This window comes from Chaetura pelagica, unplaced genomic scaffold (genome assembly GCF_000747805.2).
Source record: "Chaetura pelagica isolate M959 unplaced genomic scaffold, ChaPel_1.0 scaffold235, whole genome shotgun sequence".
Taxonomy (NCBI): Eukaryota; Metazoa; Chordata; class Aves; order Apodiformes; family Apodidae; genus Chaetura; species Chaetura pelagica.
This window is the reverse complement of record NW_009953215.1, coordinates 1,737,392-1,750,170: the sequence shown is the minus strand read 5'-3', so window position 1 is coordinate 1,750,170 and position 12,779 is coordinate 1,737,392. Positions and strand designations below refer to the sequence as shown.

The 12,779-nt window shown below is 38.9% G+C and overlaps 1 protein-coding gene across 5 annotated transcripts in view; it reads left to right on the top strand.

Annotated features, from left to right (window-relative positions):
• ACTN2 (actinin, alpha 2) overlaps nt 1-12,779 on the top strand; it is a 68,440-nt gene that overhangs the window by 16,851 nt on the left and 38,810 nt on the right. For all 5 annotated transcript variants that reach the window (XM_009997580.1, XM_009997579.1, XM_009997582.1 and 2 more), the window contains exons 2-3: nt 6,874-6,988; nt 8,085-8,204. In XM_009997580.1, coding sequence (XP_009995882.1) covers nt 6,874-6,988; nt 8,085-8,204 — 235 coding nt within the window. The remainder of the gene's footprint in view (nt 1-6,873; nt 6,989-8,084; nt 8,205-12,779) is intronic.

The following is a 12,779-nucleotide window of genomic DNA, read 5'->3' as shown; positions in this document are numbered from 1 at the left end:
GCTAGCAAGCACAGTGTGATGTGCTGTGTGATGAGTGAATCCCTTTGATGACATCTCCTGTGAATGATAAAATTAAGGAACTGAGGTGAAGTTCCCTTAGTTACTAGAGCAGATCTGCTGACAGTGCAGAGAATGCTGGCATGTTACCTCTGGCACCATTTGTTCAGCTATATTGGTGGATATGCTGGACTGGGGAGGGCTTTCCCCAACTTTGGATCTGGGGATGTTGTAAGGGAGCTTCTACTGACCCCCTTTGTGAGATGATTCTATACTGTCCTTTTTGTTGTTCCCAGGAATTTGTTTTTGACATACTGTCAATGGTTTGAGGGTTTCCTTTTAATGACCTTTTGGAACAGGTTAAACATTTCCCCTACCTGAGCCTACATGGCATCCTTCACTATGCTCTCATTGTGCCTCATTTGAGTTGTTGCTGTGCTCTGGTGTGTTCAGTGTTAAAGTCCCACTTTGCCTACCAGGTGTTTCAGTGTGATCAAGTTGTACTGCTGATCCACCTCTACTGTTACAGTTACTCCAGTTATTTTACTAACATGTACCAATGCACTTGGGCTTCCACTGCAAGGGGAAATAAGAGCAAGGGGACAGTTTGTAATAATTCAAACCAACAAGTAAAATGAAAGATTTTGTTTTGTTTAAATTAATAAAAATATACTCATGCACTTGCTATGCTAAAGGTACAGCTGATACAGATGTTCTAGGAACCTTTAAAAGTTGCCATGTGTAGCTACTGGTTCACATAAAGCTATTCTATAAAGGCTGCACAATTTTCTGCTGTGCTTCACCTTCATGCCCCTTCTTTTGGAAGCAGAATTAAATAGTTAGGAGAACCAGGGCCAACACAGACTGTATTCCAAGCCCAGAGAAAAACCCTGATCTTGCAGTCATTAGAACACTGTGTGGACACAGGAGTTAGGAGATCATGTTGCAGGTTCACAACTTACATTTTAAACCATGGTTAACAGACAGATGGGAAATTCTTCAAGGGGAAACCTCAGTCTGGCCTAGTGGGAATGTTCTGGCAGAGCTCTTTCTGTAACACCCTTGCTGTGTGCTCAGAGCCCAGTAATGTTCTGTATAACTACAGAGTGAATCACTGCATCCCATTTAGCCTAGAGGTAATCAAGACCCTCAGCTAGCACAAGCAGAGAGGAAAAATACTTTGGAAGAAGGGCTATAAAGCGGAGTTTTAAGAAACAACCCTATCAAACTGAGATAATTAGGGAGAATATATATGTGCATAAACAGATATGTTAAATGTTTATATTTGCACTTAATTTTCTTCAGGTGTGTTCTGCTGGGTACAAGAATTTAAGATCCACTTAAAATGAGTTGTGCTTCTGCTTTACTTAACAGACACAGGAGGAATTACATTTCCTATTAATGCAAAATTTTTCATAACTCGTAGGTTAAGATTGGATTTTGTCTGTATTTTCTTATGTAAATTCTACAGAAAGGCTAGAAACTCAAAAACCAAATTACTCATGTGGGCTAGTAGCCTTTCTGGTAGGGCTACAGATGTGCAGATACATGTCTTTAAAAATAAATTTTAGTTTTTTAAACTTGTAAATACTATAGCAGACAGAAACTTATTTGAGAGTGAAAGACAGTGTTTTGGTTTGTTATGAGATACATGTACTCAACAGGATATGAGTGTCCGATCCTTTTATTGAGCTGGATCCACTTCTCAATTTCAATTCAGAGTGCAAGTAAATAAATCGTCCTGAATTTGTAGAGTATATCCCACATGTGCCCCCTGCTAGTTATGCTGTTGTAATGGTGATATACATTTTGGACTCACTGTCAATGCCAAACAAAAAAATGAACCTGTATCTTCAGTAGGTGGAACAAGCTGTCTTGTGAGCCACAGATGGGTAACAGAGGGTGGTAACTGGTACTTTCTCAATTCTGTTTATTCCTATTATCACATGCACATATGAAACTTGTTATTATAGCATTATGTTTTCTGGCTTTGAAGCACTGTCAAAAGTTATTGTTGCACTCACATAAAAAAGACCTGTGGGCTTTCTTAGGGATGTAAGGCAATTCAGTTTTCAGAGATACAACTTTTCCCATCAAAGTGTGTCCTTTATTGTGCATATGTGCAATTATATTTGCACAGAGTGGGAATACCCTATTATTTTTTTGGCATTAGCTATAGTTGATTCATATGGGATATCTCCTTTTTCTGCCTCTTGGTCGCAATTCTACTTGTCAAGGGCTTGTAAAATTAAGTGACCCAAGTAAATTACCAGGTAAGGTTTGTTTTTTCCTTAGGTACACACTTTGCCATCACACATCTATGAATCTATATTATGGAGGATACACTGTTGGCATTCTTCACAATGAGGCTAAGTGGGCATAGAACATAAATTGCACTACCTTTTCTGGAGTCAGCTTTCTCAAAATAGACCTATGACAGCACTAGACAATTCATAGTGCATTAAGAGAATAATTACCTGTGCGACTGCAAACTGCTTGGCTCCCTGCCCTGCATCCTCTCTTCTCTGGTCTCTCATCTAAGAATGTCAGCAAAGTTTCTTTTGTAATAACAACTTTGGTAAGGAAATTTTATTTTATTTATTTTATTTTATTTTATTTTATTTTATTTTATTTTATTTTATTTTATTTTATTTTTCAATTTATAGAGCCACCTATGGTAAATACATTCTAAAAAGAAATGTCTAGGTTTCTAAGCAGTTATTTGTATCCTTCCTGGTATTCAGCTTGGTGCCTTCAATCCTGCCTTGTTTCTCTGGGGAATTTGATACTCTGAAATGTGCTGTACAGCTCAGCAGAAAAAGGAATTTGCTTTGTCTAAGTCATTTAATAGCTTTTAAATCCCAGTGGATTACAAATTTGCAGGGTACTATATGCTGGCTCTATCTTGATCTCCAGGACTTAAACGTGCTTGGAATTGTTTCTTAATAACTATGAATAGAACAGTTAGTTAAAGCCAAAGCAGTGAGAACAAGTGGTATCACAATAAGAATAGAAGGATGAGGGTTAAATAAAATGTGGATTGTGGAAACTGTTAAAATTTGCAACTTTTGCAGTAGCTTTAATACAGGCACTTATGCATTGCATCACTGAAACACAGTAAATACTTTCTTGAGTAGCATTCCTACAACCATGTTTAGACCTAGGAAAATAAGCCAGTTTGAACAGCACCAGTCTATGAAACCACATGTCAAGAGTCTGCTGTAATGTACTGCAGTGACACTTTCCACAGAGTGGAAAGGGTTGGAAGGGACCTCTGAAGATCATCTAGTCCAACCCTCCTGCTAGACCAGGATCGCGTGCAGTGTGTCACAGGAACATGTCCAGGTTTTGAATGTTTCCAGAGAAGGAGGCTCCGCAACCTCTAGACATGTGTCTCCAACTAGACTCAGCCCCACTTAGCACAAGTCTCTGAACACGGTCCTTAAGCCAATTCCCAATCCACCTCACTTCCCTATCATTCAATCCACACTTCTTGAGTTTGGCTGTGAGGATGCCGTGTGAGATGGTGTTGAAAGCCTTGCTGAAATCAAGATAGACCACATCCCCTGCCCTCCCCTCATCTATCCAATCAGTTGTGCCATTGTAGAAGGCTATCAGATTGGTCAACCATGGTTTCCATGGGGCACAAGACAACTGTCATAAGTGGATAACACCATTTCATGCCTGGTGCAGTGGTAAAACAGAAGGCTCTGAGAAACGTTAGTTTAGATTTTAAAAAACCCCTGAATTTCTTATTCTAGATACAGAAGATAAGCTAAACTGGTTAGATACAGATAGTCTATATGAAGAATCCATGCATAGTAGAGTGCTTCAGCAGAACTTTCCATCTTAGGAATGGAGACTTTGTAGGTAATTCCAACTTTATCCTTCAGATTGCTCCAAACCCCAATGTCCAAACCCCAGGACTACTGGGAAGAATCTTAAATAACCTACAGAAATAAAAATGTAGCCCATAAAACCAGTGACTGTTATCAAACCATTGAAAACACCTTGTCTGAGCAGTAGAAGCATCCTTCTTTTGTTTATATCATAGCAACATTTGCTTACTGTCTTCCTAAAATTATTGTGACTGAGAAGAGAGTAGGAATCACTTAAAGAGTGTACTTGAAGAGTGCTTGCCATCAAAGTCTTATTTAAATGAAAAATGGGGAAAAATCGAGTTAACATGGTCAAAACATTCACCATAAATGTCTAACAGAAGAGATAGCTGAGGTTTGAGTTTAGCATGGTGTGCTTGGAACATTCTGCAAACTACAATACCATCTATAGATAAGCACATGTCCATCATTCAAGTTTAATTAATTAAATTCTCATTCATTTATGGGTTCATCTTTCTAATATGTATTGCCAAACAGCCATGCAAGGTTCCTGTGCATTTATCCTTGAGTGCTTTCAACTGTTTTTTCTGTATTGCCATAATATTGTTCCTCCCAAGGATGCTTGTTATAATCTTTAGTATTTGAAAATGACTTAAGGTGGTGCTAAGCCTTTTTAGATATGTATCACTAAAATAAAATGCTGCTTGAGGAAGCACTAAACAAATTAGTCTTACAAACTAGATCCAAACTCTATAATGATCAAAACCAAATACCATCCTAAGACTCCATCATATCGAGCCCTCAGGGTAGAGGTACCTAGTATCTCTGTTGTGATGCTTGATACAGTCTGGTTTCAGGTCTCCCATGAGCTTAGTAAAGCTACTTATCATAAAATGAGGAAAGTTTTACCTTCCTGAATGACTGCATTTCAAGCTGGCATTGCTTTATTAAAATAGATGTATTTGCAGAGATGCTTTAGCTGCAGCCATGCTTATCTCCATCTGCACACAGAATTACTTTCCTGTGCCTCTACCTGCAACTCATCCTCTGCAGGTCAACAGGACCCCAACCCAGAACCACTTCCAATACTGTATTCTCTCTCCTCCTTTCTGTGGGTATCTAGAATTAGGGATTTCTCTACACAGTTCCTCCATATCCATAGCACTTCTTGCTTTTTTCCTTTCAGTTGGAAATGAGAAGTCTATAAAACAAAAGTTTAACAAGCTACTCCTTGTCCCTGCAGGAGCTCTGAGAAAAGAACCTAGCAAGCTGCACATAAATTCTTCTCAAAAGTTGTGTGAAACCCAAGAACCGCCAAAATGTTATTCTTTAGAATAAGGTTGCCTACTTAAGAATAGACCACTTTTGAAAATTCAATATTTATCTTCTGCCTAGAATTTATGGGATTCAGGCGTTTCTGACAGATCAGAAATTAAATAGTCTAAAACAATCAGGCATGAAAAAAGAAGGTCAAAGGAAATTTAATACCAACAATGGGGATTTAGGATGTATTTAGTTTTAAAATGTTTTTAATATTTTAAATGAAAAGCAATTGACACTGTCCTGTACAACATCCTTGTCTGTAAATTGGAGACACATGGACTTGATGGACCAATCAGTGAATAAAGAATTGTCTGGATAGTCACATTTAAAGAGTTGTGATAAAGAGCTCTATGTCCAAGTGGAGATCAGTGGCAAGTGGTGTTCTTCAAGGATTGGTACTGGGACTGGTGCTATTTAACATCTTTGTCGATGACATGAACAGTGGCATTGAGTGCACCAAGTTGGATGGGGCTCTGAGCAACCTGGTCTAGTGAGAGGTGTAGTCGCCCATGCAGGGGGGTTGGAAATAGCTGATCTTTAAGGTCTCTTTCAACTCCAACCACTTGATGATTCTATGATTTACAATGTTTTTAGAACTATAGTAGTTCAAAAGAGAAATAGAAGGGGAATTAAAAATATCTGACAACTTTAGGTAGCTGAAGCTGAACTTAACAAAATATATGGCTTTGTTACATACCTAGAGTTAAACACCTGGAGCAATACCTAGTTAATACAGACTTGCTTTATATATGTTTGTGTTTATGTATATTAACAGACACTGAAAAGCAAAGAGAATTTGTCAGAATGCTGAGATGTGATGGATATTTGAAAACAGTCTAATTTTAACTGCTATATTTTGTAGTAGTCTATTTGTATAAAGGTAATGTGTATATGACTTCTGTACATCAGTGGAACTAAGTGTGCTTTTTATCTCTGTAAGTAAAACCAGACTTTGTTACTCTCCACAGTGACAGAAATGCTCATGAATGCTTCTGTGACCATTTTTGCCCTGCAAACTGAAGTATCTGCATTTGTGTGTATCATGAAATTATGGTAGTTTTCTGAAAAATATACAATACAGTTTAAAAATAAATCTCTTGGTAAGGCAGGCCATATCTGCAAGGTCTGATTGTGAAACTTCTGTGCTTGAATTATTGTAAACTTTCAAAATCCATTTTAGTTGTCCATGTTTTCAGAAGGCATTCTGCTTTTCACTGTAGCTGCAAATACGAGCAGATAAAATTATGCTGGTATCCTTGCTGCATAAATCTCTCTTCAGTTGCTTCATCCTGAAGAGTGTTCTCACAACTTCCTGCCTGTGAGAAATGTGTGTTACTTGTCCCTGGCATCTGTATAAGAACTGTATAACAGATAAGTCTCAACAAAAAAGTATATGCTTGTAAAATGTTATGTTTAGTAATAACTATTAGACAAATATTGCCTTTAAGTGTAGATCTTTCTTTTGGGATGCATTTATAAGCAGAATCTAGCACAAAATTGCTTCTAATCAGGAAAGTCTTTTATGAACATCTAGGATAAGAGTATTGAACTCAGTGGCATATATAAAATGAATAGGAGTTGGACATCCAAATTGCCAAGGCAGTACTGAAAATATCAAACGCAGTGTTTATTCAGGTGGCTTAGCATTTGTTTTGGAAAATACCTTGTTGACAAGTTTTTTGTTTTGTTTTTGTTTTTTAATATAATATTACAGACATTTACAGCCTGGTGCAATTCCCACCTCAGGAAAGCAGGCACGCAGATTGAGAACATTGAGGAGGATTTCAGAAATGGCCTTAAACTGATGCTCCTCTTGGAAGTTATCTCAGGTTGGTTAAAATAAATTTTGCTATATATTTACAGCATGCTAACTGAAACATTTTAAAAGACCCAAAAGTGTTAACAATTCAAAGCAGTGAACACATACTCTAAGTAGGCTGAATACTGAGAAACGAAACACAATGTGAAACAAAAAGGAGGGGAAAAAAGCTCTGCTTTTTCCTTATCTCTAAAATCTTCTGGTTTGTTTGTGTTCTGGGATATCATAGTGTATCAGGGTATCATTGGCATCAGAAGGGTGGAACATCCAAGAACTTCTTTTGACTAACTGATACAACTAACTCTCTCCATCACTCATGTTACATGTTGTCCGGAGGGGCAGTCCTCAAGGTACACTCATAATGCCCCTTAATGGGAAGGGAATAGCTCAAGTCATATACACACAATAAAGGTGAAAAAGGGCAAGAAGGATAAAGGTGAAAAAGGGCAAGAAGGTTTTTAAGTCATCTTTACGGAAAAGACATTTTTGCTGGAGATTGCAATGGGGAAAGATCTTTAAATGATCACTCATCATGGAGAGTCATATTATCAGAAATTACTCTTTATGATAATTTGAGAAGAAGTTCTTCCAAACACACCACCCTGTGCCCAGAAGTTAGGTGCTCTGCTGTACTGGATGAGATTGTTAAAAGCCATTGTTCTTGGACAGATGTGGCAGGATGCTGTGGCTAATCTGCTGGATAGAGTCCAGTCTTTCTTTACAGTCAGGCAGGTAAGGGTGATGAGCTCTGAAAACATCCTGGCTTCTTAATACTCAGATATCCTAACACAGAGAGGAGCAATAAACCAGAAGTTGAGTAGCAGGAAGCACTCACATGTCTTCCAAACATGTTTGAGGCATATAGAAAAAATGTACTTTGTTTTTGCTGCTATCTCAGAAGGATCTAAGTCAGATATTTCGACATTTGAATTTTCTCTTCGGGGTTTTCTTCGAAGCTGTTTGACATTATTTCAGAAAATACCTGTTAAAATATCTGCTAACTTTTAGACAGTACTCAGGGCACATTCACTCTTGAGTTCTGATTTCTTGGGAGTCTGTAGCTGTATGCATGTAAAAATAAACACATTACATTTGTTTATCTTCAGGGGAAAGACTACCAAAACCAGACAGAGGGAAGATGCGCTTCCATAAAATTGCTAATGTCAACAAAGCTCTGGATTATATCGCCAGCAAAGGAGTGAAACTTGTGTCAATTGGTGCAGAAGGTATGTGGTACAGCTTGACAAAGCATCATGCTTGGATCTTAGGTATTCACATTACAAAAAGTCTGAGCGAGACCCTTGGCCAAATTGCACAGACTGTTCTTTGTATATGGGTGTCTGAAAAATCCCTTAATATTGACTGCTGACCAATATCTGTGAAATGATGAGAGGTGGAAATTTGTGGACATCAGGGATATAAATGGGGTCTAAGATAAGTCTATCTCCAAGGTTGAATTGAACTGTCTGTGTTTTAGTGGGTGTTCAGATAATTATTTCTTCTTTCAGAGCATTACTTTTCCCCTATACATTATTAAAAATAAGAAACTCCTTTAGAAACCAGGTTGGATTCTAGGGTGTGCTGTATCCCATCTGGGATGTTTTTTTTAATGTTTAGAAGATATTATTCACACAAGACAAAGGCTGACATCACTACCAGATTGCTGGGACCTACTCCCATTTTATTATGAGACTGACTGTGGATGGCAGCTGTGTTACTATGATTCAAATGTAGGGTTAAGGGAGTGATCAAAAGAAATTGTGGTAGCTGGGGAGAGACTGAACATATGAAGAAAGTGGGGCAAGATGTTATTTACTAAAGTTATTACTTTTTTATTGTTCTGTTGTTCAGGTAGTTAAATAAAAACATGCAGTTGGCTAGCTAGATGCTCACAAGTGTAACCTCTGAGCAAAAGAAGGCAAGCTCTCACTGCAGGTCCACCTATGCCTCCTATGACATTCAATTAATTGCTTAAAAATGGCAAAGGTCTGCTCCATGGAGATATTTGCATAGTGCTTTGCATAACCATTACCATACAAATAAATTATATGGGCAGCATGATATCCAGCTACTTCTGATTACATAGCCTCAATCATGTGCTGTCAATTCTGGGAGCAGCCTCTAACATGTCCTTAGAACTCTGGCTGTACAACCCCAGTATCATGATGAGAAGCACTAGCTATATTCTGTTCACATTGCTAAGCCTTTAAAAATTTATTTCTGAGCCTTCTCTTCCTGTTTTCTGATTTCTGCAGGCTTATTTATGTATGTCCTCATTCTGGCTTCCCAAACTTGGTATCAGGGAGTTTGCTGTAACTGTGGCTGGAGCAGAAAGTTTCATTAGGTGGGACAGGGGCATCTGTGGAACTAATGGAGAGATCTATCAGCATTCCTTGACTCCATAATGGTTTTACCTAGCCCACTTGGGCTATCATTTACCAAATGTATTCAGTTTCTAGACCTAGAACTCCAAAATCCTAAGAAATGTGTGTTCTCTGGGCAGAGCATTTGTTTGAACTCACCTGTTATTCGAGACTGAACTGAGTGTGCCAAGTCCAAATCCATCTGTCTTTAGGAACATAAGATAAACCTTTCCTGGGGAATGTATCATTAGTGGGAAGAAACGAGTAATTGCCAAAATCCCTTCAGATCTCAGAAGAGCTCTATTGCATTTCAGAGGTGCGTGGCTCCCTCCATCAATTGTACAGGCAGTCAGGGACAGTTGGACCCTTTGCTCAGGGAAATGAAATGGGATAGAAAAATATGCCACTACAGTAAACCTCTGCAGTTCAGGTTATTCTGAGAGTAACGTGGCATTGAACAGACAGCAGAGGGTACTGGAGAGACATTTTATGTGTGGAAAATAAACGACTAAGAATACAGAAGCCTATTTGTTAGCTAGTGCAGAAATACCAAGAGTACTGAGTGTGGAGCAAAAGAATGGTAGTTTCTGTCATGTCATGCTGGGACTCTGAGGCTTCCTGACCAAAGATGAGAGTGTAGCAAAAGCAGGGTCTTGTGGTGGGACAGAGTGGTAGTTCTTTCTGATCATAGTTTGCACAATGTACTAATGTTTTCACACCTAGGTTCTTCAAGCAAGGCTGGAGTATTTCACCCAAGACACATAATCTCAGATCTGCTCCTGGAAGGAGCAGACCAGCCCTTTGCACATCCATTTCCCTCATTTTGCCCTGTTTATCACTGCTTATTACTGCCTGGGTGCTCAGACTGGGGAGCAGTGCTTGAGCGCTTTCTATATCACCGGAAGGCAAAGGATCTGGGATAGCTCACCTCAGCCATTAAAACCATTTAAAACAGCCCTGCTGTTTCCCTTGGCAGCATAAGCTCAGATGTTCAGTGATAACAGGCAATTCCTTGTGGGAGGGAGGCAAGAGGAAAGCAAAAGGCAGTAACTTCTTCCAGCTTCTCAATCAGCTGCTGCAAAGTGATATCTGTCTATGCACTCAGTATTTCTTTATGTATGTAACAGCAGGCCATGGTTAGTAAATCAGGAGATTAGGGTGAGGTTCTTGGCTGTGCTGCAGTCTTTTATTGCCTGTTTCTGGAATTTTCAATCTGCATAATGGAGGGATTAGAAGCAAAAATTTATTCATTTGCATTTAAAAAAAAAGAAGTTTTAAATTATTGGGTGGAAGGACAGGAGAAAAATCCACTGGTACTGTCATAGCTGAGATGCAGAGAGGAACCTGTCATTGTAAGACATTGTGCTATGTCAAGTATGGCTCCTAACAAACATTAGGTTACCTCCATGTGGGCAGACACAGATAGATTCACGTGCCTTCCACTCCTACTCCGAACAGGCTGAACACAAAGCCACCTCTGGCCCAGGCATGCTTAGTGGCCTGTTAAGTTAACCACACCCCCTCTGCTAAATTTGTTGTCAAAGATACAGTGCTGTGCTGATGCAGCAATGCAGTAGCACATCTGACTGGGTATAGTTTCACAGTGTGGGACCTCTGGCACCAGTAGATGTTTAAAGAGTCCCTGTGCCCCGTTGTCCTGCATACTTGCTCCCACACTTCACAGCCCTACCCTGTCACTTGGGCTGACAACTGTTTCTGTAGCAATGCTGGAGACTGGATCAGCAACATGATACGGTTTCAACACACACTTCACCTCTCTTTTTTTTTTTTTTTTTTCCCATCCCCTTCCTTTTCTTTTCTTGCATTTTTCAGCATTGTTGACTAGGCAGTCATTGTCGTATGAAGGTGGAGTGAATGCCAGCAAGGAGGCAGAGCACAGGCTCCTTAAGCTTGTATTGTTATCAAAGTCCTTAACTCCTTAACTCACTGCCCCTGTGTGTGAGCATGCAGCATATGGGCTTGTCTGCACCCATCTGTTTTGGCATTTTCTGAGTTACATGGATGGTTGGAATACTTGTTGACTTCCAAAGCATGGAAGTTTTTAATCTAAATCTGTTGAGGATTTATGTTTTATTATCTGACGTGCTGAGTGGTGAAGAGCATGTAGGCTCAAGGGGACCAACTGGCATTTAAAAAAGGGGCCTCAAAACAAAGTTTAAATTGTGATTCCTGTGGGACATCAGTACAAAGTTCAATTTAGTATTTTTAAGGGGCCAGGGATATTCTTTAAAGCCATCATTTCTGTTCTGAGGCTGACTTCCTTGGGCTGTCTATGAAGTGGAAAGAAAGAAGTGATCGCCTTTAACTGTGGTGCTGAGCAGAAGCCCGAATTGGCTACTCTGATCTGTCTTGTGGAAGAGACTTTCTCTCCACTGGTGGTGAAATGAGACTAGAAAGTCAAGAAGCTAAAGCAAAAGCTGTGGAAGTAGTCCTTACAAGCCACTCACAGTCCAGGACTTAGATGTTTTCCCTTAAGTTTTCAAGAAGTGCAATAACTCCATTTGCAAGGTAATTGCATCCTGAATGAAATGAACTGAGTAATGGAGAACCACAAAATGTAAGTGTCTTGTTAACAGGAAACACTTCTATATTGCTTTTCTGGGGAGTGGGAGAAATATTAAAGGCCAAATGATCTGTGAATCTGGTAAAAGAAGTTTACAATACTAAATAAATAAATAAACATAATAAGTAAAGCCAAAACAGAATAAAAACAAAACAATGTGCCACACTGCTTTACTTTGCTTTTTCTCTAGGCAATTTTTATTGTTTTCCCATCCTTTTCCCTTCTCTTCTTTCCTGTCCTCCTAGGTCAGCAAGACCTTTTTTTCCAGAAAGCTGTAGCTTTGCACATGTGAAGTGTAGGAACTATATTCCTCTAGAGCAAACAGCCAGCATGAAGAAAATAATGAAGAATTCCACTGACCTGTGGAGGAAAATTATAGGAATGAATCAGTATTTTTTCATCACTGATACTTTTCAACATTTAGAAACTCTGTTTTCCTTTTGTGTAGATATTTTTCCTTGTCTTTTAAAAGTGTCCTTTTTTTTTTTTTTTTTTATGCTAGCAGTATATAATGAGAAACCAAAGCTGGCAAATTGCTTGAAAATTCTCCTGAGGCACAACACAGAAAATTTCGTCTCTTGCTCTTTCATTCTGTCTGCGTGCACATACAGATATGCACATCAAAACAATGATGTAGTGATTATGCAAAACCATGAATTGATTGCCTGACAATCAGCAATGCCTCCTGAGTATTTAAATTAATTTATTTTACATTTGACAAAATTCTTCTTTACTGTATATACATATCAGACATCTGGTCAAAGTACATCTAAGTACTTGACTGAGGAGGAGGAAGGTGAGAGAAGTAGCTACGTGTCCTACTTGCCATTTGGTCTTTTTTTGCTGAAAGAGTG